The 27,716-nt window shown below is 47.9% G+C and overlaps 2 protein-coding genes across 6 annotated transcripts; one reads left to right on the forward strand and one right to left on the reverse strand.

Annotated features, from left to right (window-relative positions):
- The first annotated feature begins 14,879 nt into the window (after positions 1-14,879).
- On the forward strand, positions 14,880-16,394 carry LOC123058955 (4,5-DOPA dioxygenase extradiol 1). The gene is made up of 3 exons (XM_044481623.1): positions 14,880-15,235; positions 15,430-15,800; positions 15,902-16,394. The coding sequence occupies exons 1-3, from the start codon at positions 15,233-15,235 to the stop codon at positions 16,077-16,079; spliced, it is 552 nt and encodes a 183-aa protein (XP_044337558.1). The 5' UTR covers positions 14,880-15,232; the 3' UTR covers positions 16,080-16,394.
- A 58-nt stretch (positions 16,395-16,452) lies between these two features.
- On the reverse strand, positions 16,453-20,653 carry LOC123058956 (uncharacterized). Of its 5 annotated transcripts, none has more exons than XR_006427333.1 (4): positions 20,236-20,653; positions 18,245-18,389; positions 17,585-17,797; positions 16,453-16,913 (listed from the first exon to the last, which is right to left on the reverse strand). XR_006427333.1 is itself a non-coding variant. In XM_044481624.1 (2 exons), exons 1-2 carry the CDS (start codon positions 20,590-20,592, stop codon positions 18,530-18,532), a joined length of 375 nt encoding a protein of 124 aa, XP_044337559.1. In that variant the 5' UTR covers positions 20,593-20,653; the 3' UTR covers positions 18,401-18,529. The 5 variants fall into 5 exon arrangements, 1 of the variants encoding a protein (XP_044337559.1); XR_006427331.1 differs by having other exon boundaries at positions 16,465-16,960; XR_006427332.1 differs by having other exon boundaries at positions 16,468-16,913; positions 17,585-17,674.
- Positions 20,654-27,716: the final 7,063 nt, after the last annotated feature.

The following is a 27,716-nucleotide window of genomic DNA, read 5'->3' on the forward strand; positions in this document are numbered from 1 at the left end:
GTCTGAGTGGGACTCTTGCCTTTCGGGAAAAACCGACTTTGAGGAGGCTTTTGCTCCAAGTTTCGACCCCGGGGCTCAACATATAAATAGAGGGGCAGGGCTAGCACCAAAGATACAACAAGTTGATCCACGTGATCTATTCCTTAGCCGTGTGCGGTGCCCCCAGCCACCATATTCCTCGATAATACTGTAGCGGAGTTTAGGCGTGAAGGAAATATGCCCTAGAGGCAATAATAAAGTTATTATTTATTTCCTTATATCATGATAAATGTTTATTATTCATGCTAGAATTGTATTAACCGGAAACATAATACATGTGTGAATACATAGACAAACAGAGTGTCACTAGTATGCCTCTACTTGACTAGCTCGTTAATCAAAGATGGTTATGTTTCCTAACCATAGACAAAAGAGTTGTTATTTGAGTAACGAGGTCACATCATTAGTTGAATGATCTGATTGACATGACCCATTCCATTAGCTTAGCACCTGATCGTTTAGTATGTTGCTATTGCTTTCTTCATGACTTATACATGTTCCTATAACTATGAGATTATGCAACTCCCGTTTGCCGGAGGAACACCTTGGGTGCTACCAAACGTCACAACGTAACTGGGTGATTATAAAGGAGCATTACAGGTGTCTCCAAAAGTAGATGTTGGGTTGGCGTATTTCGAGATTAGGATTTGTCACTCCGATTGTCGGAGAGGTATCTCTGGGCCCTCTCGGTAATGCACGTCACATAAGCCTTGCAAGCACTGCAACTAATATGTTAGTTGTGAGATGATGTATTACGGAACGAGTAAAGAGACTTGCCAGTAACGAGATTGAACTAGGTATTGGATACCGACGATCGAATCTCGGGCAAGTAACATACCAATGACAAAGGGAACATCGTATGTTGTTATGCGGTCTGACCGATAAAGATCTTCGTAGAATATGTAGGAGCCAATATGGGCATCCAGGTCCCGCTATTGGTTATTGACCGGAGACGTGTCTCGGTCATGTCTACATTGTTCTCGAACCCGTAGGGTCCGCACGCTTAAGGTTACGATGACAGTTATATTATGAGTTTACATGTTTTGACGAACCGAAGGAGTTCGGAGTCCCGGATGAGATCGGGGACATGACGAGGAGTCTCGAAATGGTCGAGACGTAAAGATTCATATATTGGATGATATGGTTAGGCCAACGGGTCAAGCCCATGAGGCTTTAGATCGGTGCAAAAAGGAGTTTTGCGGAGTCCAGGGGGCCAAACGCCGGAGACCCTGGCGTCTGGCCCTGGGCCAGACGCCGAGGCCCATGGCGTCTGGGCCAGACGCCAAGGATTGTGGCGTTTGGTCCTGGAGTCCGAGTGGGACTCTTGCCTTTCGGGAAAAACCGACTTTGAGGAGGCTTTTGCTCCAAGTTTCGACCCCGGGGCTCAACATATAAATAGAGGGGCAGGGCTAGCACCAAAGACACAACAATTGATCCCTTGGATCTCTTAGCCGTGTGCGGTGCCCCCCTCCACCATAGTCCACCTCGATAATATCGTAGCGGTGCTTAGGCGAAGCCCTGCGACGGTAGAACATCAAGATCGTGACCACACCGTCGTGCTGACGGAACTCTCCCTCGACACTCGGCTGGATCGGAGTTCGAGGGACGTCATCGAGCTGAACGTGTGCTAGAACTCGGAGGTGCCGTAGTTTCGGTGCTTGATCGGTAGGGCCGTGAAGACGTACGACTACATCAACCGCGTTGTGCTAACGCTTCCGCTTACGGTCTACAAGGGTATGTAGACAACACTCTCCCCTCTCGTTGCTATACATCACCATGATCTTGCGTGTGCGTAGGAAATTTTTTGAAATTACTACGAAACCCAACAAGGCGAAGCCCTGCTGCTGTAGTACATCAAGATCGTCACCACGCCGTCGTGCTGACGGAACCCTTCCCCGACACTTTGCTGGATCGGAGTTCGGGGATCGTCATCGAGCTGAACGTGTGCTCGAACTCAGAGGCGCCGTAGTTTCGGTGCTTGATCGGTTGGATCGTGAAGACGTACGACTACTTCCTCTATGTTGTGTCAATGCTTCCGCAGTCGGTCTGCGTGGGTACGTAGACAGCACTCTCCCCTCTCGTTGCTATGCATCACATGATCTTGCGTGTGCGTAGGAATTTTTTTGAAATTACTACGAAACCCAACAGTGGCATCCGAGCCTAGGTTATTTATGTTGATGTTATATGCACGAGTAGAACAGAAGTGAGTTGTGGGCGATATAAGTCATACTGCCTACCAGCATGTCATACTTTGGTTCGGCGGCATTGTTGGACGAGACGACCCGGACCAACATTACGTGTACGCTTACGCGAGACCGGTTCCCCCGACGTGCTTTGCACATAGGTGGCTTGCGGGCGACTGTCTCTCCAACTTTAGTTGAACCAAGTATGGCTACGCCCGGTCCTTGCGAAGGTTAAAACGGAGTCTATTTGACAAACTATCGTTGTGGTTTTGATGCGTAGGTGAGATTGGTTCTTGCTTAAGCCCATAGCAGCCACGTAAAACTTGCAACAACAAAGTAGAAGACGTCTAACTTGTTTTTGCAGGGCATGTTGTGGTGTGATATGGTCAAGACATGATGCTGAATTTTATTGTATGAGATGATCATGTTTTGTAACCGAGTTATCGGCAACTGGCAGGAGCCATATGGTTGTCGCTTTATTGTATGCAATGCAATCGCGATGTAATGCTTTACTTTATTACTAAACGGTAGTAATAGTCGTGGAAGCATAAGATTGGCAAGACGACAACGATGCTACGATGGAGATCAAGGTGTCGCACCGGTGACGATGGTGATCATGACGTTGCTTCGGAGATGGAGATCACAAGCACAAGATGATGATGGCCATATCATATCACTTATATTGATTGCATGTGATGTTTATCTTTTTATGCATCTTATCTTGCTTTGTTTGACGGTAGCATTATAAGATGATCTCTCACTAGATTATCAAGAAGTGTTCTCCCTGAGTATGCACCGTTGCCAAAGTTTGTCGTGCCCAGACACCACATGATGATCGGGTGTGATAAGCTCTACGTCCATCTACAATGGGTGCAAGCCAGTTTTGCACACGCAGAATACTCAGGTTAAACTTGACGAGCCTAGCATATGCAGATATGGCCTCGGAACACGGAGACCGAAAGGTCGAGCGTGAATCATATAGTAGATATGATCAACATAACGATGTTCACCATTGAAAACTACTCCATCCCACGTGATGATCGGACATGGTTTAGTTGATTTGGATCACGTGATCACTTAGAGGATTAGAGGGATGTCTATCTAAGTGGGAGTTCTTAAGTAATATGATTAATTGAACTTAAATTTATCATGAACTTAGTCCTGGTAGTATTAGCATATCTATGTTGTAGATCAATGACTCGCGCTGTTGCTTTCATATGTTTATTTTGATATGTTCCTAGAGAAAATTGTGTTGAAAGATGTTAGTAGCAATGATGCGGATTGGATCCGTGATCTGAGGTTTATCCTCATTGTTGCACAGAAGAATTATGTCCTTGATGCACCGCTAGGTGACGGACCTATTGCAGGAGTAGATGCAGACGTTATGAACGTTTGGCTAGCTCAATATGATGACTACTTGATATTTTAGTGCACCATGCTTAATGGCTTAGAATCGGGACTTCAAAGACGTTTTGAACGTCATGGAGCATATGAGATGTTCCAGGAGTTGAAGTTAATATTTCAAGCAAATACCCGAGTTGAGAGATATGAAGTCTCCAACAAGTTCTATAGCTAAAAGATGGAGGAGAATCGCTCAACTAGTGAGCATGTGCTTAGATTGTCTGGGTACTACAATCGCTTGAATCAAGTGGGAGTTAATCTTCCAGATAAGATAGTGATTGATAGAATTCTTTAGTCACCGTCACCAAGTTAGTAGAACTTCGTGATGAACTATAGTATGCAAGGGATGACGAATACAAATCCCGAGCTTTACATGATGATGAAATCGATGAAGGTAGAAATCAAGAAAGAGCATCAAGTGTTGATGATTGACAAGATCACTAGTTTCAAGAAAAAGGGCAAAGGGAAGAAGGGGGACTTCGAGAAGAACGGCAAGCAAGTTGCTGCTCAAGTGAAGAAGCCCAAGTCTGGACCTAAGCCCGAGACTAAGTGCTTCTACTGCAAAGGGACTGGTCACTAGAAGCGGAACTACCCCAAGTATTTGGTGGATAAGAAGGATGGCAAAGTGAACAAAGCTATATTTGATATAAATGTTATTGATGTGTACTTTACTAGTGTTTATAGCAAACTCTCAGTATTTGATACTAGTTCAGTTGCTAAGATTAGTAACTCGAAATGGGAGTTGCAGAATAAACAGAGACTAGTTAAGGGTGAAGTGATGATGTGTGTTGGAAATGGTTCCAAGATTGATATGATCATCATCGCACACTCCCTATAATTTCGGGATTAGTGTTGAACCTAAATAAGTGTTATTTGGTGTTTGCGTTGAGCATGAATATGATTTGATCATGTTTATTGTAATACGGTTATTCATTTAAGTAAGAGAATAAATTGTTGTTCTGTTTACATGAATAAAACCTTATATGGTTACGCACCCAATGAAAATATTTCGTTGGATCTCGATCGTAGTGATACACATAATCATAATATTGAAACCAAAAGATGCAAAGTTAATAATGATAGTGCAACTTATTTGTAGCACTGCCGTTTAGGTCATATTGGTGTAAAGCGCATGAAGAAACTCCATGCTGATGGGATTTTGGAATCACTTGATTATGAATCAGTTGATGCTTGCGAACCATGCCTCATGGGCAAGATGACTAAGACTCTGTTCTTCGGAACAATGGAGCGAGCAACAGATTTCTTAGAAATCATACATACTGATGTATGTGGTCCGATAGATATTGAGGCTCGCGACATGTATCATTATTTTCTGATCTTCACAGATGATTTGAGCAGATATGAGTATATCTACTTGATGAAACATAAGTCTAAAACATTTGAAAAGTTCAAAGAATTTCAGAGTGAAGTGAAAAATCATCGTAACAAGAAAATAAGGTTTCTACGATCTGATCGTAGAGAAGAGTATTTGAGTTACGAGTTTGGCCTTCAGTTAAAAACAATGTGAAATAGTTTCACTACTCATGCCACCTGGAACACCACAATGTAATGGTGTGTCCGAACGTCATAACCGTACTTTATTAGATATGGTGCAATCTATGATGTCTCTTACCGATCTACCACTATCGTTTTGGGGTTATGCATTAAAGACAGCTGCATTCACGTTAAAAGGGCGCCATCAAAATCTGTTGAGATAACGCCTTATGAACTGTGGTTTGGCAAGAAACCAAAGTTGTCGTTTCTGAAAGTTTGGGGTTGCGATGCTTATGTGAAAAAGCTTCAACCTGATAAGCTCGAACCCAAATCGGAGAAATGTGTCTTCATAGGATATCCAAAGGAAACTATTGGATACACCTTCTATCACAGATCCGAAGGCAAGACTTTTATTGCTAAATTCAGAAACTTTCTGGAGAAAGAGTTTCTCTCAAAAGAAGTGAGTGGGAGGAAAGTAGAAAACTTGATAAGGTAATTGTACCTTCTCCTTTATTGGAAAGTAGTTCATCACAGAAATTTGTTCCTGTGACTCCTACACCAATTAGTGAGGAAGCTAATGATGATGATCATGCAACTTCAGATCAAGTTACTACCGAATCTCGTAGGTAAACCAGAGTGAGATCTGCACCAGAGTGGTACGATAATCCTGTTCTGGAAGTCATGTTACTAGGCCATGACGAACTTGCGAACTATGAGGAAGCGATGATGAGCCCAGATTCCGCAAAATGGTTTGAGGCCATGAAATCTGAGATATGATCCATGTATGAGAACAAAGTATGGACTTTGATGGATTTGCCCGATGATCGGCAAGCCATAGAAAATAAATGGATCTTCAAGAGGAAGACAAACGCTGACAGTAGTGTTACTATCTACAAAGCTAGAATTGTCGCAAAAACGTTTTCGACAAGTTCAAGGTGTTGACTATGATGAGAGATTCTCACTCGTATCTATGCATAAAGACTGTCCGAATCATGTTAGCAATTGCCGCATTTTATGAAATCTGGCAAATGGATAAACAAAACTGAACTCCTTAATGGATTTAATAAAGAAGAGTTGTATACGATGCAACTAGAAGGTTTTGTCAAATCCGAAAGGTGCTAACAAAATGTGCAAGCTCCAGCGATCCATCTATGGACTGGTGCAAGCATCTCGGAGTTGGAATATACGCTTTGATGAGTTGATCAAAGCATAAAGTTTTATACAGACTTGCGGTGAAGCCTGTATTTACAAGAAAAGTGAGTGGGAGCACTACAACATTTCTGATAAGTATATGTGATTGACATATTGTTGATCGGAAATAATGTAGAATTATTCTGTAAAGCATAAAGGAGTGTTTGAAAGGAATTTTTCAAAGAAAGACTTCGGTGAAGCTGCTTACATATTGAGCTTCAAGATCTATAGAGATAGATCAAGACGTTTGATAAGTTTTTTTTCAATGAGTATATACCTTGACAAGATTTTGAAGTAGTTCAAAATGGAGCGGTCAAAGAAAGAGTTCTTGCTTGTATTACAAGGTGTGAAGTTGAGTAAGACTCAAAGCCCGACACGGCAGAAGATAGAAAGAGAATGAAAGTCATTCCCTATGCCTTGGCCATAGGTTCTATAAAGTATATCATGCTGTATACCAGATCTATTGTATACCCTGCACTGATTTGGCAAGGGAGTACAATAGTGATCTAGGAGTAGATCACTGGACAGCGGTCAGAATTATCCTTAGTAAAATAAGGATATGTTTCTCGATTATGGACGTGACAAAAGGGTTCGTCGTAAACGGTTACGTCGATGCAAGTTTTTGACACTGATCCAGATGATTCTAAGTCTCAATCTGGATACATATTGAAAGTGGGAGCAATTAGCTAGAGTAGCTCCGTGCAGAGCATTGTAGACATAGAATTTTGCAAAATACATACAGATCTGAATTTGACAGGCCCATTGACTAAGATTCTCTCACAAGCAAAACATGATCACACCTTAGTATTCTTTGGGTGTTAATCACATAGCGATGTGAACTAGATTACCGAATCTAGTAAACCCTTTGGGTGTTGGTCACATGACGATTTGAACTATGGGTGTTAATCACATGATGATGTGAACTATCGATGTTAATCACATGGTGATGTGATCTAGATTATTGACTCTAGTGCAAGTGGGAGACTGAAGGAAATATGCCCTAGAGGCAATAATAAAGTTATTATTTATTTCCTTATTTCATGATGAATGTTTATTATTCATGCTAGAATTGTATTAACCGGAAACATAATACATGTGTGAATACATAGACAACCAGAGTGTCACTAGTATGCCTCTACTTGACTAGCTCGTTAATCAAAGATGGTTATGTTTCCTAACCATGAACAAAGTGTTGTTATTTGATTAACGAGGTCACATCATTAGTTGAATGATCTGATTGACATGACCCATTCCATTAACTTAGCACCCGATCGTTTAGTATGTTGCTATTGCTTTCTTCATGACTTATACATGTTCCTATGACTATGAGATTATGCAACTCCCGTTTGCCGGAGGAACACTTTGGGTGCTACCAAACGTCACAACGTAACTGGGTGATTATAAAGGAGCATTACAGGTGTCTCCAAAGGGAGATGTTGGGTTGGTGTATTTCAAGATTAGGATTTGTCACTCCGATTGTCGGAGAGGTATCTCTGGGCCCTCTCGGTAATGCACATCACATAAGCCTTGCAAGCATTACAACTAATATGTTAGTTATGAGATGATGTATTACGGAACGAGTAAAGAGACTTGCCGGTAACAAGATTGAACTAGGTATTGGATACCGACGATCGAATCTCGGGCAAGTAACATACCGATGACAAAGGGAACAACGTATGTTGTTATGCGGTCTGACCGATAAAGATCTTCGTAGAATATGTAGGAGCCAATATGGGCATCCAGGTCCCGCTATTGGTTATTGACCGGAGACATGTCTCAGTCATGTCTACATTGTTCTTGAACCCGTAGGGTCCGCACGCTTAAGGTTACGATGACATTTATATTATGAGTTTACATGTTTTGATGTACCGAAGGAGTTTGGAGTCCCGGATGAGATCGGGGACATGACGAGGAGTCTCGAAATGGTCGAGACGTAAAGATTCATATATTGGATGATATGGTTAGGCCAAGGGGTCAAGCCCATGAGGCTTTAGGTCGGTGCAAAAGGAGTTTTGCGGAGGCCAGGGGGCCAAATGCCGGAGACCCTGGCGTCTGGCCCCGGGCCAGACGCCGAGGCCCATGGCATCTGGGCCAGACACCAAGGATTGTGGCGTTTGGTCCTGGAGTCCAAGTGGGACTCTTGCCTTTCGGACAAAACCGACTTTGAGGAGGCTTTTGCTCCAAGTTTCGACCCCGGGGCTCAACATATAAATAGAGGGGCAGGGCTAGCACCAAAGATACAACAAGTTGATCCACGTGATCTATTCCTTAGCCGTGTGCGGTGCCCCCAGCCACCATATTCCTCGATAATACTGTAGCGGAGTTTAGGCGAAGCCCTGCTGCTGTAGTACATCAAGATCGTCACCACGCCGTCGTGCTGACGGAACTCTTCCCCGACACTTTGCTGGATCGGAGTCCGGGGATCGTCATCGAGCTGAACGTGTGCTCGAACTCGGAGGCGCCGTAGTTTCGGTGCTTGATCGGTTGGATCGTGAAGACGTACAACTACTTCCTCTACGTTGTGTCAATGCTTCCGCAGTCGGTCTGCGTGGGTACGTAGACAGCACTCTCCCCTCTCGTTGCTATGCATCACATGATCTTGCGTGTGCGTAGGAATTTTTTTGAAATTACTACGAAACCCAACACGTGCTTCCTGCCCCTGTCCGCGGAGATCGACGCCGCCGAGGATGAGCTCTGGCGCGTGTTGCTCGCCACCGTTGCGGGATGTAGGACCGAGGTGTCTTGCCTCGAGGTGGCCGACATGATCTGCTCGCGCTTCGGCATCCCGACGACGCACTTCTCGGTCCACCGCCACCTCCCGGAGGACTTCCTCATCCGTTTCCACGACGCTGAAGATCGGGCCATGGTCGCTACTGCCGGCGCGCGCACCGCCCGGTTCCGCCTGCTTCTTCACCCCTGGAGCGCGCTGGCCGGCCCTGAGCAGGTTCGCGCCCGCTTCCGGGTGCACCTTGAGCTCACTGGTGTGTCGGACCACGCCTGGCATCGCGCTACGGCGGTCACGCTGCTCGCACCATTCTGCATGGTAGAACACCTTGAGCCGCGGATGCGCCATGGCACTGACTTGGACATCTTCAAGCTTACCGCCTGGACCCCCAACCTAGACGCGACCCCCCTCGCCGCCGACCTCTTCCTTCCAGTGCGCGACGGCATCGACGTCGATGCGGACCCTGACATCGCCGAGCGCCTCGGCATGGAGCTGCTGCGTTTTCCAGTAGGGATTCACGTCGCCCGCTGTGAGGATTTCCGCCGCCCCGTCCCTCTGCTTCTGCCGCCGCGTCGTTCTCCCGGCCCTGATTCTGATGGTGGCGCCGGCCCCGACCAAGGGTCGCCGCCTTGCCCAGAGCCTTGGCCGCGCCTCTACGATCACCCCCCGCGCCATCACGCCGCGATGCCGCCGGCCCCTCTCACCGCTCAGGCCGCTCCCGTCGTCGGCATGGGGGGCGCCACCGCGACCGACCGCTTGCCGCCTCGCGGGTCTGGCTCGGGATCCTGGGTCCACACCCGCCGGTCGTGTGTGGCATCATGTGGGCCCCTGCTAGGCTGCGACTGGGAGACAAGGTGGCTTTCCAGAAAGCCGCCGCGAATGTGGGCCCGGAGACGGCCGTTGGGTGCCCCTACTCGTCCACTCCTTTGGGCACGGACCGTTCAATTTTGGAGTCCGCTGACCAGGTCGCCGCTCCCACGCCTCCCGCCCCGCTAGCCGCCAACATTCTGCCTTCTGATGCACCTGCGCGCCTTCTGGAGACTGGCCCATGCCCCGAGGAGGATCCCGAGGCTGTCCCCTCATCTGGTCTGCTTCTGCTTTGTGCGGCCCCACCGGAGATCACGATCCGCTCCCTCGCCAATCCGGATGGATGCAGCAGCGGACCACCCACCTCGCCCCCCGCTGGACAGTTGGCCCTGGCCGAGCACGTGATGGGCCCGGCTACCTCCCTGGATGGCCCCGCCACTGATCCCCACACCGCCCCCACCTCGGATCCCGTTGCGCGCGACTCGCCCGCACCAATCCCGAGTGATCCAGAGCCCACGCTCGCCGATTCCTCCCATGCAGCCGCTCAGAGCTCGCCACTTGGCGCGCATGGCGACGTCCGGCCCCTGGATGCGTTTGTGCAGTCCATCCATCGGCCCATTGAGCAGATTCTCCCGGCCCCTTCCACCCGCAATCGTCGCAAGGAGCTACCACCGAACTTCACGCCCCGAAGGAGCGGCCGGATCGCCAAGGCGGACTGTGGGCTCAACTCCGAACTCAAGGCCAAGAAGCTCCTTCTGCGCCGCCTCGGGCTCGTCTCGGACGACGCCCCCATCTCCGCGGAGACCCTGACGAAGTATGAGCGCCTCTTTCAGAGGCCGCTAGCACATGATGTGCTGCAGGCTTTCACTGATCTGTTTGGCTGGCGCATCCCCGAGCTCCTCGACCCACCTACCAGCTCGCTCTCCCCGCTGCCTCACGCTGTCGAGGCCTAGCGGCTGCCCTGCCCACCCCAGGACCCAAGCTTTCCTCATGGATCACGACCTACGAGTTGTATTTTGGAACGTGCGTGGTCTAAATGCCCCGACCAAACGCACTGCCGTCTGCAGCGTGATCACCGCTGCTTCCCCTTGTATCGTTTATCTTCAAGAAACAAAGATGTTTTCCCTTTCGTCCTCACTCGTTGCCGAGATGCTCGGCCCGGCCTTTTCCGAGTTCTTCCTCCTCCCTGCTGACGGGACACGCGGGGGCATCCTGCTTGTGTGGCGTCCTGACTTGATTGCGCTATCCGATCCTTACCTCGGCGAGCACCACATCACCGCCCTGGCCTCCTCCCTCGATGGTGAGCATCACTGGTGGCTCACCGGTGTCTATGGCCCGCAAGGCGACGATGACAAGATCGCCTTCCTTGGCGACCTCATCGAGGTTCGTTCGTTGCGCGCTGACCCCTGGCTCCTAGGGGGCGACTTCAACATGATCACAAGGGCGGCGGACAAGAATAACTCCCGGATCAACCATCATGTCATGTCCTGCTTCCACCGCTTTCTCGCCGACGAGGAGCTGCGCGACATCTACCTCCATGGAAGGCGGTACACCTGGTCGAGTGAGCGCGACACTCCGACCCTCACGCGCATCAACAAGGCCCTCTGCAACTCTGCTTGGGAGGCGCTCCACCTGCTCTGCCTGCTTCGTTGTCTGTCCTCAGCGGCATCTGACCACGTGCCCCTCCTCCTGGACTGCACCATGCACTCGCCTGGCACCAAGAGATTTCACTTTGAGAGATTTTGGCCACACACCGACGGCTACATGTAGGTCGTGTTTGAAGCGTGGGCCACCGGGGCCGACGAGCCGAACCCCTTTTGGCGTTTGGTGGCACGGCTTAAGGCCACCGCGCGGCGTCTCCAAAGCTGGAGCGCCAAGAAAATCGGAGATGTATCTCGGCATCTCTTGATTGCTCGCGAGCTGATCGCGCGCCTTGATGCGGCTCAAGATCTGCGACCTCTCTCTCCGTCCGAGGCCTAGTTTCGTCGACGCCTCAAGGAGGGCTATCTGGGCCTCGCTTCGCTCGAGCGCTTGATCTCGCGCCAGCGTGTCAGGCTTTCCTGGCTGCGGGATGGTGACGCTGGCCAGAAGTTCTTCCGTGTCCATGCCGCGCACCGCAAGCAGAAGAACCGTATCTTAGAGCTGCAGGTGGGCAATATCTCCGTTTCCGCCCCGGCCGCGCTCGCCGAGGCCGCCTACCAGCACTTCTCTGGAATCCTCGGAACGGCGGCGGCGCGCCCTTTCTCCATTGATTTGTCTGCGATCCATGCCGGCCCTTTCGACCTATCCAGCCTCGATGCGCCCTTCTCCGAGGATGAAATCTGGGCCGCTGTGAAGAGCCTGCCACTTGGGAAGGTGCCAGGCCCGGACGGATTTACTGCCGAGTTTCTCCGAAACGCTTGGGAGGTGATCAAGCATGACATCTGCGCCGTCTTCGACAAGCTGTATGCGCTCAATGGGCGTGGATTTCAGCGGCTCAACGAGGCTCTCCTCACCCTCATCCCTAAGAAGCAGGATGCGGCATCCCTCTTCGACTATCGGCCTATCAGTCTCATTCATCTCATTGCAAAGTTGTTCGCAAAGGCGCTCTCCCTCCGACTAGCACCGCATCTGGGCAAATTGGTTTCCACGAACCAGAGCGCGTTCATTGCTGGCCGGAGCATCCACAACAATTTTCTTCTTGTTCAACAAACGACTAGACCCTCCACAACCTCAAGATGCCGCGGACGCTCCTCAAGCTCGACATTGCGAGGGCGTTCGACTCGGTGGCCTGGCCTTTCCTGCTTGAAATGCTCCGACACCTTGGCTTTGGAAGCCGCTGGTGCGGGTGGATCTCTATTCTGATTTCCACCGCGTCCACGCGTGTGCTCATCAATGGCGTTCCTGGGCCGCCTATCCTTCACGCTTGCGGGCTGCGACAAGGGGATCCTGTCTCTCCGATGCTCTTCGTCATTGTCATCGACATGCTAAACTCGCTTCTCCAGCGAGCCGTCGAGCGTGGCCTCCTCCAGCGGTTGACCACGAGACACCTGGCCTTGAGTGTCTCCCTTTATGCGGACGATGTTGTCATCTTCTGCCACCCCGACATCCATGACCTACGCACCATTCGCTGCCTGCTTGACATCTTTGGCAAGGTCTCTGGGCTCCGCACAAACTTCGCCAAATACTCGGCATCGCCCATCTAGTGCACCGAGGAGCACGTGGCCACGATCGAGACAGAGATGGCATGCCTGATTGCCAACTTCCCGGTGAAGTATCTCGGCCTTCCGCTATCCATTCGCAAGCCCTCCACGACTGACCTCATGCCGCTTGTTGACAAGCTTGAGAGGAGGCTCTCCACTTGGCTCGTATCCATGCTCTCCTTGGCGATCGCCTTGCCCTCTGCAGACATGTTCTCTATGCCATGTCCATCCACATCCTCGTCGCCATCGCCGTCAACAAGACTATCCTCAGCGAGTAAACCGAATCATTCACCGCTTCCTTTGGATTGTCCACAAGGATGCGCGCGGCGGGTAGTGCCGCGTCAACTGGGACCGCGTGTGCCGCCCCACCTCCCTTGGCGGCATGGGGATCCGCGACCTGCAGCGCACTGGTGTTGCCCTGCGCGCCAGGTGGCTTTGGCTCCAGCGCACTGACACCTCGCGTCCCTGGAGCATGCTTCACCTCCCCCACGACCTGATGGCCGCGCAAATTTTCAGAGCCTCCACCACCTGGGAGGTGCAAGATGGGCGTTCTTGCAAGTTCTGGACGGACCCCTGGATCGAGGGCAAGTCCGTCTCTGAGGTCGCACCCCTGGTTTTCTCTATGGTCTCCCGAGACATCACCGCGACCGGATGGTGGCTGAGGGCCTCCCCAGGCGGGCGTGGGTGCGCGACATCACCGGCGCGCTCGGCCCCGCCGCCCTTGTCTAGTACGTTGATCTCTGGCGCACTCTCCAGACCAAAGCCCTCGCGGCCGGGCACGATGTGCTGCATTGGAAATGGACCGACTCCGGCAACTACTCGGCCAAGACCTACTACCTTGCGCTCTTCCACGGCTCCATCTCGGATGCTTCCTGGAAGCTCACCTGGAAGACATGGGACCCCCTCCGCATCAAAGCCTTCATCTGGCTGGCCCTACAGGATCGGTGCTGGACGGCCGCTCGCCTCGCCCGCCGTGGCTTACCGCACAACGACCGGTGCGTGCTCTGCGACCAGGCCACCGAGGACATGCACCACCTATTTCACTGCTTGCCCCTTCTCGCGCCAAATTTGGCACGAGGTTCTCTCTTGGTGTAGATCAACCGCTACGATCCCGACCCCGGACACGCCTTTCACGGATTGGTGGATCAACGCGTGCTCCACATCGTCCGCTGCTCTATGGAAGGGTCTAAACTCCATCATTGCCCACACAGCCTGGGCTATCTGGAAGCACCGAAATGGGTGCATCTTCGACCAGCTGCACCCCTCCATAGCTAGCTTGCTTCGATCTATTCAGGAAGACACTCGTCTTTGGGCTAGCGCCGGCGCCAACAGCTTGGCGACGATGATCTCTGAGAGATAGGCTATAGCTCGATGTATTGGGGATGAGCAGCCCCTACCCCATCTGCTCCTGCTACTTGTGCCCGCGCCAGCTTGTGTACGCGTGGCCGTTGTAGCACTCACCCTATGTATTTTTTCACCCCTCCTATCAATGCAATGATACGCAATCTATGCGTATTCGCGAAAAAAAAAATCTTGTTGATAGATTGTTTCATGTTTTTCAAGTCATGCATATAGTAGTAGCTGCGGCAATTTGCATACATAGAGACGCCTTCATGTGTGTGCATGCAAGCTACTAGTATTTTGTGTGTATAGGTCAGTGTGTTTAGCCGAGTCAAATGCATGCATAGTTTGTTAGTCACGTCACATAGGCCATGGAGATATTCCAGATAGCTAGCTGGGCGTGCGTGAAGGAGAGTGGCCGCATGGAGTTTGTTAGTGGGTGAGTTAGTAGGTTAGTGGATCAAGTCGTGTGGTGCATGGCATGAGAACCGGGCAGGTTGTTGCCTTGGCTACGTGTGGGTCACTTGTACCGAGTCTTTAAGTTGGACTGATGAATGAGAAAAGTGGAGCCGTGAGGGCTGATGTAAAGATGTAGCGACGGTGTGCCATCAAGGGAGTGCCTTTGCAAAGCCATTGGATTTCTCTTGATGCTTGTGTGTGTATGTGTTTTTCTTGAGTGTTTTCCATCTGTGTGCTCGTGAGAGAAACAAACCGAGAAGAGAGAGTTGAGAGGAGGAAGAAGAAGCGGTGCTGCATGGAGGCGGCGCCAACATGTGCTTGAGAACAGTTTTGGTTTCCACCGAGACGTCGTCCTGGCAATTGAATTGGATTGCATGGCGTAGTACTACAGAGGAAGAAGCCAGAATTGGATGGTAATATTTCTTCGTTTTGCTAACGGAAACATTTTTCTTTGGCTTGAATTCTTCGGGGTTTTTTTTTGCGGGAATTGATTGCTTGAGTTTGGTGAGAAAGAAACGGTGTTCTTGCTGTTCGTGCAAAATATTTAGGTGTGAAAATTGTGCAAAATGTCAGCTGAACTAACCGAATAAACCGTTCCGCCATCCAGCTGAAGTATCCTGCGCCCGGCGCTCCTGATCTGGCCAAGAGAACCAAGGAGCTCCTGGAGCAGGCTGGGTTCGGGCCGGTGAGCGAGGACCACGGACGCGGGCTCGACCATGGCGCGTGGGTGCCCCTGATGTTCATGTACCCGGAGGCTAACATCCCGGTGTGCCAGCTCTCCGTGCAGACCCACCGCGACGGCACCTACCACTACACCCTGGGCAAGGCGCCGGCTCCCCTCAGGGGCGAAGGCGTCCTCGTCCTCGGCTCCGGCAGCGCGACGCACAACCTCGGCAAGATGGGGCGCGACGACGAGCCGGTGCCGCAGTGGGCCTCCGACTTCAACACCTGGCTCAGGGACTCGCTTCTCGCCGGGAGGTAATGCCGAGCTGGCGACCACGGCCACGACGGACTCGCAAAGCGATCGCCCCGTGATATCGTGACAATCATTCTCCTGCTTTGCTTGTCATGGCCGCCAGGTACGACGACGTGAACCGCTACGAGGAGAAGGCGCCGCACCCATCGCCGGAGCATTTCTACCCGGTGCACGTCGCGCTGGGCGCCGCCGGGGACGAGCCCAAGGCGGAGCTGATCCACCATAGCTGGGCCGAAGCCAACATGTCATACGCCTCGTACCATTTCACCACGAAGGACTAGGACTGGACTGACGGCCGCGATCGAGCTTTGCCACACTGCTACGTCCACCCTACGTTGCATTTGGAAATCGGAATGCAAGGCGTTCCAGCTTAAAAAAGAAAAAAAAACGTCCACCGTGGGCTTACGTAGCGGTTGGTTTGTAATAAGAGAGACCCGGTAAAGAAGGAATGAACTTTGCGATAATGGCCAGTGTGAGGACAAACGGTTGACTTCAGAGTGAAGCGAGGACGGGCTCGGGTCGGTGACTTGAGGATGTGCTACAGGTCATGACAACGGAGTCAGATGGTGCTTGGATACGTTTTAGTCTTATGATGACTAAAAGTAGTGGGGTTCGGCTCCTCTGCAGTACAACTATTACTGTACGCGTGCTGTAGCGTCTAGCATCTGCCGTCTAGTTTAATCAGATGGCTCTCCTTTCTCCCCCCTTAATTCTATGAATAATTAGAACAAAAATCCCTATTAGTCCGGAGGAAAATCTCCCACGGTTGTACAATTGCAGCCAAACAGATAAACGCTGGCGCCAAACAGAACGAGCTGATAGTTTCTTGGCGCCAAAATCCTCCCACTCGTCCTCTTCCTCCTGGTCCTCCTCGGAGAAAAATTGAGACCAAGGTATGCTGATCTGAACGTGTTGTAGAGATCTCGCTTCTGCTGAACTAACGTTGTGGCCAATCAGAACGTGTTGACAATTTCGTCGGCGCCTCCTCCTGCTCGTCTCCCTTGTTCCTCCCACTCATCCTCCCTAGCGAGAACAAGACCAAGGTACGTTTGTATGTGCCTGTTGTAGATGATTTCCCTTCTATCTTACTTTTGTCCTGATCGTCCTCCTTGTAGCTAGGACAAGAACAAGATATATTGAGTTGTAGATGATATACGGGTGCCTGTGATGTACATGGTAGCAACAAAAATAAAGACGTCAATCTGAAAGTATATGACATATGTTTCAATTGTATTCATGTTGGCAGCAACAAAGATCTCATGGAATGAGTTTGCTATCATAGATTATAAAAGAAAAAAACACAAATTGTAATGGAGAATATGATTAACTCCACCAACGAAGGTTCTAACAGGTACCAATAATTTTGTTCAATTCTTATTAGGCCATGTCATCTTATGATTGTAGTGTAAGAAGAGAAACAAATAAGTTATGCTTAATTTGTGCAGGACAAATGTGGTTCCTAGTTGGATGCCTCAGATTGGTATGAAGTTTAATTCCACAAAAGAGGCTTGGAACTTTTGGACATGTTATGGAGGTCATACTGGTTTTGATGTAAGGGTAAATTATGAAAACAAGAGCAAACTTGATGGAGTAATCACTTCTGCAAGATATGTTTGTTCTAATGAAGGCTACATAAGAAAAGACAAAAGGGATAATAATACAAAGCGTCCTCGTGCAGAAACAAGGACCGGCTGCAATGTTCGAATGGGAATCACTATAGACTGAGAAGCAGAAGATTATGAGGTGCATGAGTTAGTTGTTGAACACAACCATGTCTTGCAATTACCTGGGACAAGCCACTTGATGCCGTCACAACGGAAGATTTCGGCCTTGCAAGCATTTGAAATTGAAACAGCAGATGATTCAGGAATTGTACCTAAAAGAGCCCATGAGTTAGCAAGTCGACAAGTTGGTGGTCCACTGAACCTTGGCTACACATGTCGTGATCGCAAGAACCACTTGCGAACCAGGCGTCAAAGGGACTTGATGTATGGTGAAGCTGGAAGTATGCTTAAGTACTTTAGAGATAAAAAGAATGAGAATCCTGCATTTGAATATGATATGCAACTAGATTGCGATGAACAAATAGCGAATATCTTTTGGGTTGATGCAAAGATGATCATTAACTATGCTCATTTCGGTGATGTTGTTACTTTTGATACAACATTTGGGACAAACAAAGAGTACAGACCCTTCGGTGTGTTTGTTGGATTCAACCATTTTAGAGAAATGGTCATTTTTGGTGCTGCACTTTTATATGATGAGACATTTGAATCATTCAAATGGTTGTTCAACACGTTCCTATCATTGCATAACAAGAAGCAACCTAGAACAATCTTTACTGATCAAGATGTAGCAATGGGTAATGCAGTTCAGGCGGTATTTACCGAAGCATGGCATGGATTATGCACTTTTCACATAATGCAAAATGCCATCAGGCACTTACCTCATAAGAAAAAAGACGAGGAGGGACCAAATGTACTTGCTGATTTCAGCGCTTGCATGTAAAAGTATGAGGAAGAGGAAGCCTTTGTAGAAGCTTTCAATGCCATCAGAAGCAATGTGGATACACAAACTTGGTTGGACAGCATCTACAAAGTAAAAGAGAAATGGGCAAGATGTTACATGAGGAATGCTTACACTATAGGCATGAGAAGCACACAATTAAGTGAGAGGTTGAACAGTGACTTGAAAGACCATCTAAAGTCTGATCTTGACATCCTTCGGTTTTTCAAGCACGTAGAGAGGGCTGTGCAAGAGAAAAGAGATAACGAGGTAAATGAGGAATATGAGTCTAGGAAAAAATTACCTAGAGTCAGAATGAGGACTCCTATGGTAATACAAGCGAGCAAGGTTTACACACCACGCATATTTGAAGATTTTCAGAATGAATATGAAAGATCTATCTCAGCATACATCAAGCCATCGATAGAACACAATGCATATATTGTTGCAATTGCAAGTCTTGACCCAGAATTCACATATGAAGAAGAGTGCAAAGTTGTAGTTGATTATGAAGAGCAAAAAGTTTTCTGCGATTGTGGGCAATTTGAAAGAGTTGGTATATTGTGTAGTCATGCTTTGAAAGCACTTGATGTCATGAATATTAAGTACCTTCCAGGCCACTATATTTTGAAGCGATGGATTCGAGAAGCGCAAAGCGACACTATACAAAACAGCCATGGAAACATTGTTTTGGAAGATCCTAGATCAGAAGATAGACAACAGTTGAAGTTTTTCATGCACGAGTTCCTTGGCATAGCTTCACAGGCAGTTACATCAGAAGAGTGTATCAAACTAGTAGATGATGCTTTGAAGAATCTTAGGAAGCAAGTTGAAGAGAAAGCTCGTACTACTACATGCAGAACTGAAGATATATCTAAAGAACCAGACGATTGTTTAAAGGATGCTTGCCTCAAGAAAAAGGAAATTCCAAAGAAAAATTTAAGAAGAAGGAAATCATGGCTTGACAATCAGCACCCAAATAAAAAGAAGGAGACAACTAAAGCGGTACCCAAAAATCAAAATCATTCTGTAAATCTCTTGCACATGTCTAACCAGACTACTTATTAAATAGAGTAATATAGTAACAACTCAACTAACATTGGTTTTGTTTTGTTTTTATTTTTGCATAGGGAGGAAAGAATGACATTTCAGTAGCACAATACCAAGCACCTATAGAGCAAATGGCTGGAACAAATGCAAATGGTTTGCAAGAATATGGGTACTATGCTCGTTTACTGACGGTATTTCCACCTACCATGTCTAAAATTCATAAAATTCATTGTTAAGCAATATGATACTTCATATAATCAGTTATATATCCCTTAATTTGTAGAGTGAAGCTGATGATCTTTGGAACTTACAAAACTATCATGGGATAGGTTGATGAATATGTGTTATTTTGTCTTGCTAGATCGACAGATTATGCAGAAGGAATATCTGAATCAGCACACATGGGACCCAATCTTTTGAGTGTTCATTATTTCACTGCAATCAGTTTAGTCTCAGTTCACTCCTAGTTTCCGAAGACAGAACAATCAGTTTAATTTCAGTTTACTACAACAATGATCCGTTGATTACTTATCACTTTTAAATATTCTAGTGAGATGGTTACAACTATGTACCACAATAGGTTTTTATCTCTCCATGTACGGTGTACAATCAGATACAACATGGACTGCTAGTGGCACTATTTGATCATCAGCACAAGCACTAATTCTTTAGCTAGTGATCTGAATAATTGGACAGAGACGCAAGTGACCACTGTCACAACATAACTGTAATTAAACTCAGCACACATGCATGTACTCTCTACTGGCTATTGACTAACCATATTGCCATGAAAGATTAATAGATGGTCAAACAAGCACATGCTCTCGAACTAATGATGAAAAAAATGAATAAATTAGTTCTAAGTAACACCAAGTAATTCACCTTGGGTTTTGCTAGTGGGGCTACGCCGGGCAGGAGGGCGCCGAGGTCGACCGTGCTGCTCCGAGACATCGCCGTCGTCCTATTCCTCGTCGAGCTCGTCGGGGGAGACTCCAGCTTGCCGTTGTCGTCAGGCTCGTCGATCTCGCTCGTTGCTCTGCTGCTTGTGTAGTTCGTCGTCTCCCTGCTACTAGCAGCCAGAGACGTGTGGCGGTGCAGCAGCGGCGTATTCGATCGGCTCCCGCAGTAGTGCGCTCTCCGGCCATCCCTTGCAGCTGCCGGTAGAAGCCATGGGGCACGGCCGCACGGGGATGGATAAGAAGCAGCGCACAGAGAGGCAGGGATATAGAGGGAGGGCATCGCCAGAGCAGTTCGGGGCGAGTGAATTTGGCCGGAGCAGCGCAGTGTACCTGGATTTCGCTCGGCCAGAGCAGTGTTGTGGATTGGGGAAAACAGTGGCCGAGCTTCTCTAGACGAATGAGATAAGACAGAGAGAGAGAGAGAGAGTGGGGAATGGTGTGGCCGTGTGGGTCTCTTCTAGTTTTCTTTACTTTTTTATATGAGCCCATCGATTTTTTGTTGGAGCCATCCGATTAAAATAGACGGCAGATGCTAGACCCTACAACACGTGTACAGTAATAGCTATACTGCAGAGGAGCCGAATCCAAAATAGTGGGACTAAAATTTGCTAGCATCACCCATGCTTGGATCCAAATACTAAAAAGACTAAAATCAAGTTAATGAGCATTTATTATCCTCTAAATCCTTCAATCCAGAACTCGCATGTGTTAAAGAAGAGGAGTTAAATGAGAAGAGAGAGGACTAATCCACATTTTAATAGGGGTACCTCTGACTAAAATATTTTAGTCTCAAGACTAGTTTTAGCCCCTCTTTAATCATGGGTGCTTGAAACTTTAGCCTCTTAAAGAGACTATTTCTAATCAGACTAAAATAAATCCCTTGGATCGAAGCACCCTCTCAGTATTGGAATGCTACTGAAATATGCATGCCCTTAGTCGGTGATGCTTGAACTGAAAACCGTAGTTTGCCTAATGTATTAAATAGAAGATCTGGACTTGTAAAATCTTGAATTACGTATTTTTTTCTTTGCAATACACGGGCAATTTTGTTAGTACAGTATTAAAATATGCAAATGCATCATCTTAGATCTAGTGGGACTGATTTGGCAATGCAAATATTTTTCCCCTGATAAAGTATGTGGAACCTTGAAAGATTTTTTAGAAGAAAGATATGTAACACCCACAATGCGGCTATATCTTCTACGTGTCGGGGCACGACTTGGAGGCATAGCCGCATGGTAGGTTTGTCGCAAGAGGGGTAATCTTCACACAATCCCATGTACTGAATAGAAAGGGATAAAGAGTTGGCTTACAATCGCCACTTCACACAATACATAATAGTTCATACATCATCCAAAGTACAATCAAAGGTCCGACTACGGAACCAAAATAAAAGAAGACAACTCCAAATCCCCGGTCGTCCCAACTGGGCACCACTACTGATCAACAGGAAACGAAACATAACAACGACCAAGATCTTTATCGAGCTCCCACTTAAGTTCGGTTGCGTCACCTGCACTGGTATCATCGGCACCTGTAACTGTTTGGAAGTATCTGTAAGTCACGAGGACTCAGCAGTCTCACACCCACGAGATCAAGACTATTTAAGCTTATGGGAAGAGAAAGGTAATGAAGTGGAGCTGCAGCAAGCACTAAGCATATATAGTGGCTAACATACGTAAATATGAGCGAGAAGAGAAGCAACGCAACAGACGAGAAGTTAGTAGTGATCAAGAAGTGATCCTGAAAACTACCTACGTTCAAACATAACACAAGACCGTGTTCACTTCCCGGACTCCGCCGAGAAGAGACCATCATGGCTACACACGTGGTTGATGCATTTTAATTAAGTCAAGTGTCAAGTTCTCTACAACCGGACATTAACAAATTCCCGTCTGCCACATAACCATGGGCACGGCTCTCGAAAGTTTATACCCTGCAGGGGTGTCCCAACTTAGCCCATCACAAGCTCTCACGGTCAACGAAGGATATTCCTTCTCCCGGGAAGACCCGATCAGTCTCAGAATCTCGGTTACAAGACATTTCGGCAATGGTAAAACAAGACCAGCAAAGCCGCCCAATGTGCCGACAAATCCCGATAGGACTCGCACGTATCTCGTTCTCAGGGCACACCGGATGGGCCATACGTCGGGTTGGCATAAACCCTGGTTGCCCAGGGGGCGCCGGGCATCGCCCAGTTTGGACCAACACTCGGAGGAGCACTGGCCCGAGGGTTCAAAATAAAGATGACCCTTGAGTCTACAGAACCCAAGGGAAAAAGGCTTAGGTGGCAAATGTTAAAACCAAGATTGGGCCTTGCTGGAGGAGTTTTATTCAAAGCGAACTGTCAAGGGGTTCCCATAACACCCAACCGCGTAAGGAACACAAAATCAAGGAACATAACACCGGTATGACGGAAACTAGGGCGGCAAGAGTGGAACAAAACACCAGGCATAAGGCCGAGCCTTCCACCCTTTACCAAGTATATAGATGCATTAATTAAATAAGAAATATTATGATATCCCAACATATCCATGTTCCAACATGGAACAAACTTCAACTTCACCTGCAACTAGCAACGCTATAAGAGGGGCTGAGCAAAAGCGGTAATATAGCCAAACAATGGTTTGCTAGGAAGGTGGGTTAGAGGCTTGACATGGCAATATGAGAGGCATGATATAACAAGTGGTAGGTAGCGCGACATAGGGACAGAACGAACAACTAGCAAGCAAAGATAGAAATGATTTCGAGGGTATGGTCATCTTGCCTGAGATCCCACAAGGAAGAAGAACGAGTCCATGAAAAACACAAACAGACGTAGTCGAACAGATCCTCACAACTCCGGAACGAAACCGAAGCTATCAAGAGAAGCAACCCGGAAAGAAGCAAGCAACAAAGTAAACAACCATCACATAGACATGGCATGATGCGCAAACAAGTATGATGCATATCCGGTTTAATGAGGCATGGCATGGCAAAGTGCACAAACAATATTACAAATTAAGTGGATCTCAATATGCAACGAGTTGCATATTGACGAAACACCACATCCATTATTTAGTTCACTCCCGGTTAGGTACTCAACAATATTAAATGTTGTTAAACATGGCAAGAGGTGAGGCATAATAAAACTACCTATCTAGGCAGGTTTAAATGAGGCCGGAACAACAAGCAACAAGTCCGGAAAATCCCCATATGCATTTAGCAATTGAAGCAAACAACAATTTTAACAATTTTAAATGTTGTTATCATGATGAGGATGACATGTGCAAGTTTATGCAAGTTTTATGGAAATGTTGACATGATAAGATATGATGCATTTATCGCCATGGTGGAAGGAAAAGGGGTGCCACGGCGGCGAAACGGAAATGTTACCACGGCAACATTCCGGTGATCCGGCAACTCAATTGAGATGCTGGTGCAAAGGAACAAGTGATTTGAGATGAGGGTGCGACCTATCTGGCGGCATGGTGAAGTAGGCAGGTCCAGCTGCCGAGTCGGTGAGGCCAGCGCGGTTGCGGTGGCGACCGGCGGCAGGGAAAGAGCGATGTCGCGATGGTCGACGGCTACGCGGAAGCAGCGCCAGGACTCTGGACGGATCCGAAGTTGGAGCCGCTCCAGCGCCGTGAACAACAACGGGGGTGAATCGGCTCCGGTACGGTTCACGCGGCCATCGCCGAGGCAGCACCAGCAGCACGAAGTAAGAGGCACATGGCCCAGTGCACGATGGCAAATGGATAACATCTCCGGCATTAGTGAGGAGGGCGGCTGTGAAATTGGTGCGGTGGGGGCGCCATGGAGGTGGGGCTGAGATTTCGCGGCTCGGGAGAAGGGAGCTTCCCGGGGAGAAGGTGATTTGGCGCCCACGAGGTATGAATGGGGGCGGGCGGGGGGGGGGGATTGGGAGGGGAGTGGAACCATGTCTAACGGACGCATTTGTCTAAAATGTGAGGGGGAGTTACAGTTCTACCCTTGCCTATAGGCTTCTTGGCTTGGGTCTGTGTACTGAGGGTCGGGGATAGTAGAGTAACTTTGCTTCTTCCCAAATAGTGGGCGGGAGCGATTTCGGGCGAGGAGGGCGTGTTTTGAACTATAGTGGGCGCGAGCGATTTCGGGCGAGGAGAGCGTGTTTTGAAATAGTGGGCGCGAGCTATTTCGGGCAAGGAGAGCGTGTTTTGCCGACCATGGTTTATGAATTATTCGGCGCATGTCATTTTGGCCGAGGAGAAGGCGCGCTTCGATGAAGTTACGAACCTACCCTCGATGTACAACGGGCCAATTGATGCTTGTCCCACATAGGACGGTAATTTCTCGTCTCCCATTTATTTGCTCGGGCGAATTCCACCGAGTAGAGAGGATGTTTAATGGTTCGTTCAAATTTTGGGAGAACGAGCATCAACGTCTACCTTACCAAGTCGATTCGGATCAAATTTTGAAATATTAGCTTGCCACTTCTTTTTTAGATGGAGAGATGATGCTCAGGAGTAATGTGTTTTTACATGCTCGTTGCTAGCAATTTACTATATGACAAATAGTTGACCCACTCAAAAACATGAATCAAACCCAAAATGAAATATCTCGATTCAATGAAATAGCTCGTTCAGTACGTCAAAATAATGAACTAAATCCAAAATTGAACACCTCAATCGAGTAGCATGTTGTACAGTATTATAGTACTCCATGAACATGTTGAAAGTCAAATTAATGAACTTGTTTGATATACGCATATATCCGTTCATGTGTGGATTGCAGACAACATGTTGTCCAATTTAAATATTTGAATGCAAGTTTATATCGAAACATGGTTTATATCAGTCTTTGATGCATAAAACACGACCTCCCCCTCTCCCGGACTCCTGTTCTCTCTCTCTCTCTCTCTCTCTCTCTCTCTCTCTCTCTCCGACAATCTTCAATTCTGTCGCACGCATCCGACACAAAAACCTTGTTGGTCCCTCTCCCTTTCTCTCCATCTCTCTCTCTCTCTTTGTGTGTGGGTGGGGGGGTCTTTCTAGTTCGCATGCATATATACACCATCTATAGGTCTCTCTCGCACACTATGTATGATACTCTAGCTAGTCCAAACTAGATATCTTGGGTGCACTCATCGTACGCACACAAATTCCTTGGCTCTTTGCCCGTAACTCTCTCACGCACCACTATGTCGTCTCGGAGCTCTTCCCCCCCTCTCTCAAACTCTCCATCCACCTGGGTCACACATACACATGCATATCTCACTCGCACTCGATAGGCCCATCTAAAACTCTATCTCTCCCCCTCGTTCTCTCTCCATCTCACACGCGCACGCACACGCACACAATCTCATGCCCAGCTAGCCAAGTATGATGGTCTCTCACTCAATTGTAGGCACACGCAGTCCCTCCCTATATGTATATGACTAGCTAATCTTAGTCTCCATCACAAACATGTGCATGGTCTATCTCGATTTCTCTCGGGGCATCTTCTTATCGCGCATGCACTCCCTCGATCTCCCACCCATATAGTCCCCTCACGATCTCGACGGGATCTCTCTATCACAAACACACCCTCTCTCCCTCCCCATGCGTCCATGCCATCCATGTGTCCCTCTCGACCTTTGTTCCTTGTTGGCCAGACCTCGATTGGACATGTGCTACAAGGGTGTCTCTCTCCGTTGCAAACAATCACACACTAGCTATCTTCGTGTATCTCCTCGCCTCGCTTTTCCATCTCGGAGATGCATGCGTGATATGTTCGCATCAGAAATGAAAAAACACACTCTCTCTCTAATTTATCGTTTGTTGTCCTTTCTCTTTCACAAACATACTCTTTTTGCACACTTACTCATTCTCCTTCACACGCACTTGATCTGTCTCGACTGAGGCACTCTCCTCGGTCCATAGCATATAGATTTATTAAAAAGTCAAACATCACAAAGTTTGACCATGTACGTGGAGAAAAAGAATTACATCTAGTACGGCAAACATATACCATTAGATTCACCATGAGATGTAGTTTTGTATGATGTATCTTTGGTATTGTAGATATAAATAACATTTGCGTAAACCTGATCAAAGTTTCCAAAGTTTGACTTCTAAAAAATTTACATGCACTGCATTATCGAGCGGATGGAATATCTCTTTCCCCCTCTCAGCTATCTGACGCACCACTCAGCCTTATCGGGGCTCCTCAATCTCTCTCAAACTTTATTGGTCAGTTTGGTTCATGACCTGACCCTCATGCCTTGATGGCCGGTACTGCCTGGTGTGGACGTGAGATGTAAAATATTTCTGCCTGTCCAGGCTTGTGTGGTGCTAACGCGTTTGGTTCATGCCTGGGCCAGGCAAAGCATCAACGTCCCATCAATCAATCCATGCATCAATTATTTAATGCTAATATCCATCCATGTTGCTGTTAGCCTCGTGGCCACACGACCAGGCACGGCCAGGCGTTCGAAATCGGTCGCCTGGGCCAGGCTACTTGCAGTGTCTGGAGTTCAGCCAGGCTAATTAAAGTGCAAGGGGACCCAGGCCAGGCGGGCTTTCTTTTTCACAGGGTAGCAACCAAACAAGCGTACATGAAATCCAACCACAACCCCAGGCCAGGCAAAAGATGCTCAGGACGCAAACCAAACTGGCCTTATATCTCCCTGGTTCACACATACACATGTCTCACTCGCGCTATACATATAGACCCATCCAACACTCTCCACCCTTGTTCTCTCTCCATGTGACACACACACCCCTAAGTACCATAATCCCTCACTCCATCATAGGCGCAAGCACCCCCCTCCTAAGTATGATTATCTCTTACTAGCCATCAGGAACACACGTATTGTCTCCTTCCATCCATATGTCTATCTCGATATCTCTCGGGGCATCTTCTATCGTGCACACACCTTGTCACTCGATCTCCCACCCATGTAGTCCCATCATGATCTCCAGGGGATCTCTCTATGACAAACATACACTCTCTCCTCCTCATGTCTGCATTTTCTTGGTACGTCTCTCTCGACCTCTCTCCCTTGTTTGTTAGACCCCTCTTGGCCACGTGCTAGGGGTCTTGCTCACTCGGTTCCAAACAACAACACACTATCTCCGCACCTTGCCTCCATTGTCGAAGATGCATGTGTGATATGTTTTCATAAGACACGCATGCTTTTTCTCTACTTTTATCGCGTGTTGTCCATGTCTCTTTCACACACGCACACACACTTTTTTCACTCTCTCTATCTCTCTCTCTCTAGTTAGGGACTCTGTCACGTCCATAAGCATATGGATGTTTTGAAAAGTCAAACCTCAAAAAAGTTTGACCAGGTATATGTGGAGAAAAACATTTACATCTCGAACGATCATTAGATTCATCACAACATGTACTTACTTCATACTATCATTTATCTTTGGTATTGTAGATATAAGTAATTTTTTT

Source organism: Triticum aestivum, chromosome 3A (genome assembly GCF_018294505.1).
Source record: "Triticum aestivum cultivar Chinese Spring chromosome 3A, IWGSC CS RefSeq v2.1, whole genome shotgun sequence".
In the NCBI taxonomy this organism is placed as follows: domain Eukaryota; kingdom Viridiplantae; phylum Streptophyta; class Magnoliopsida; order Poales; family Poaceae; genus Triticum; species Triticum aestivum.

Excerpts from the sequence above, each read along its gene's own strand:
- LOC123058955 (XM_044481623.1), top strand. Across the intron at positions 15,801-15,901 it reads GACTCGCTTCTCGCCGGGAG|GTACGACGACGTGAACCGCT; the intron begins GTAATGCCGAGC and ends CATGGCCGCCAG.
- LOC123058956 (XM_044481624.1), bottom strand. The coding sequence starts at position 20,592 with ATGCCCTCCCTCTATATCCCTGCCTCTCTGTGCGCTGCTTCTTATCCA.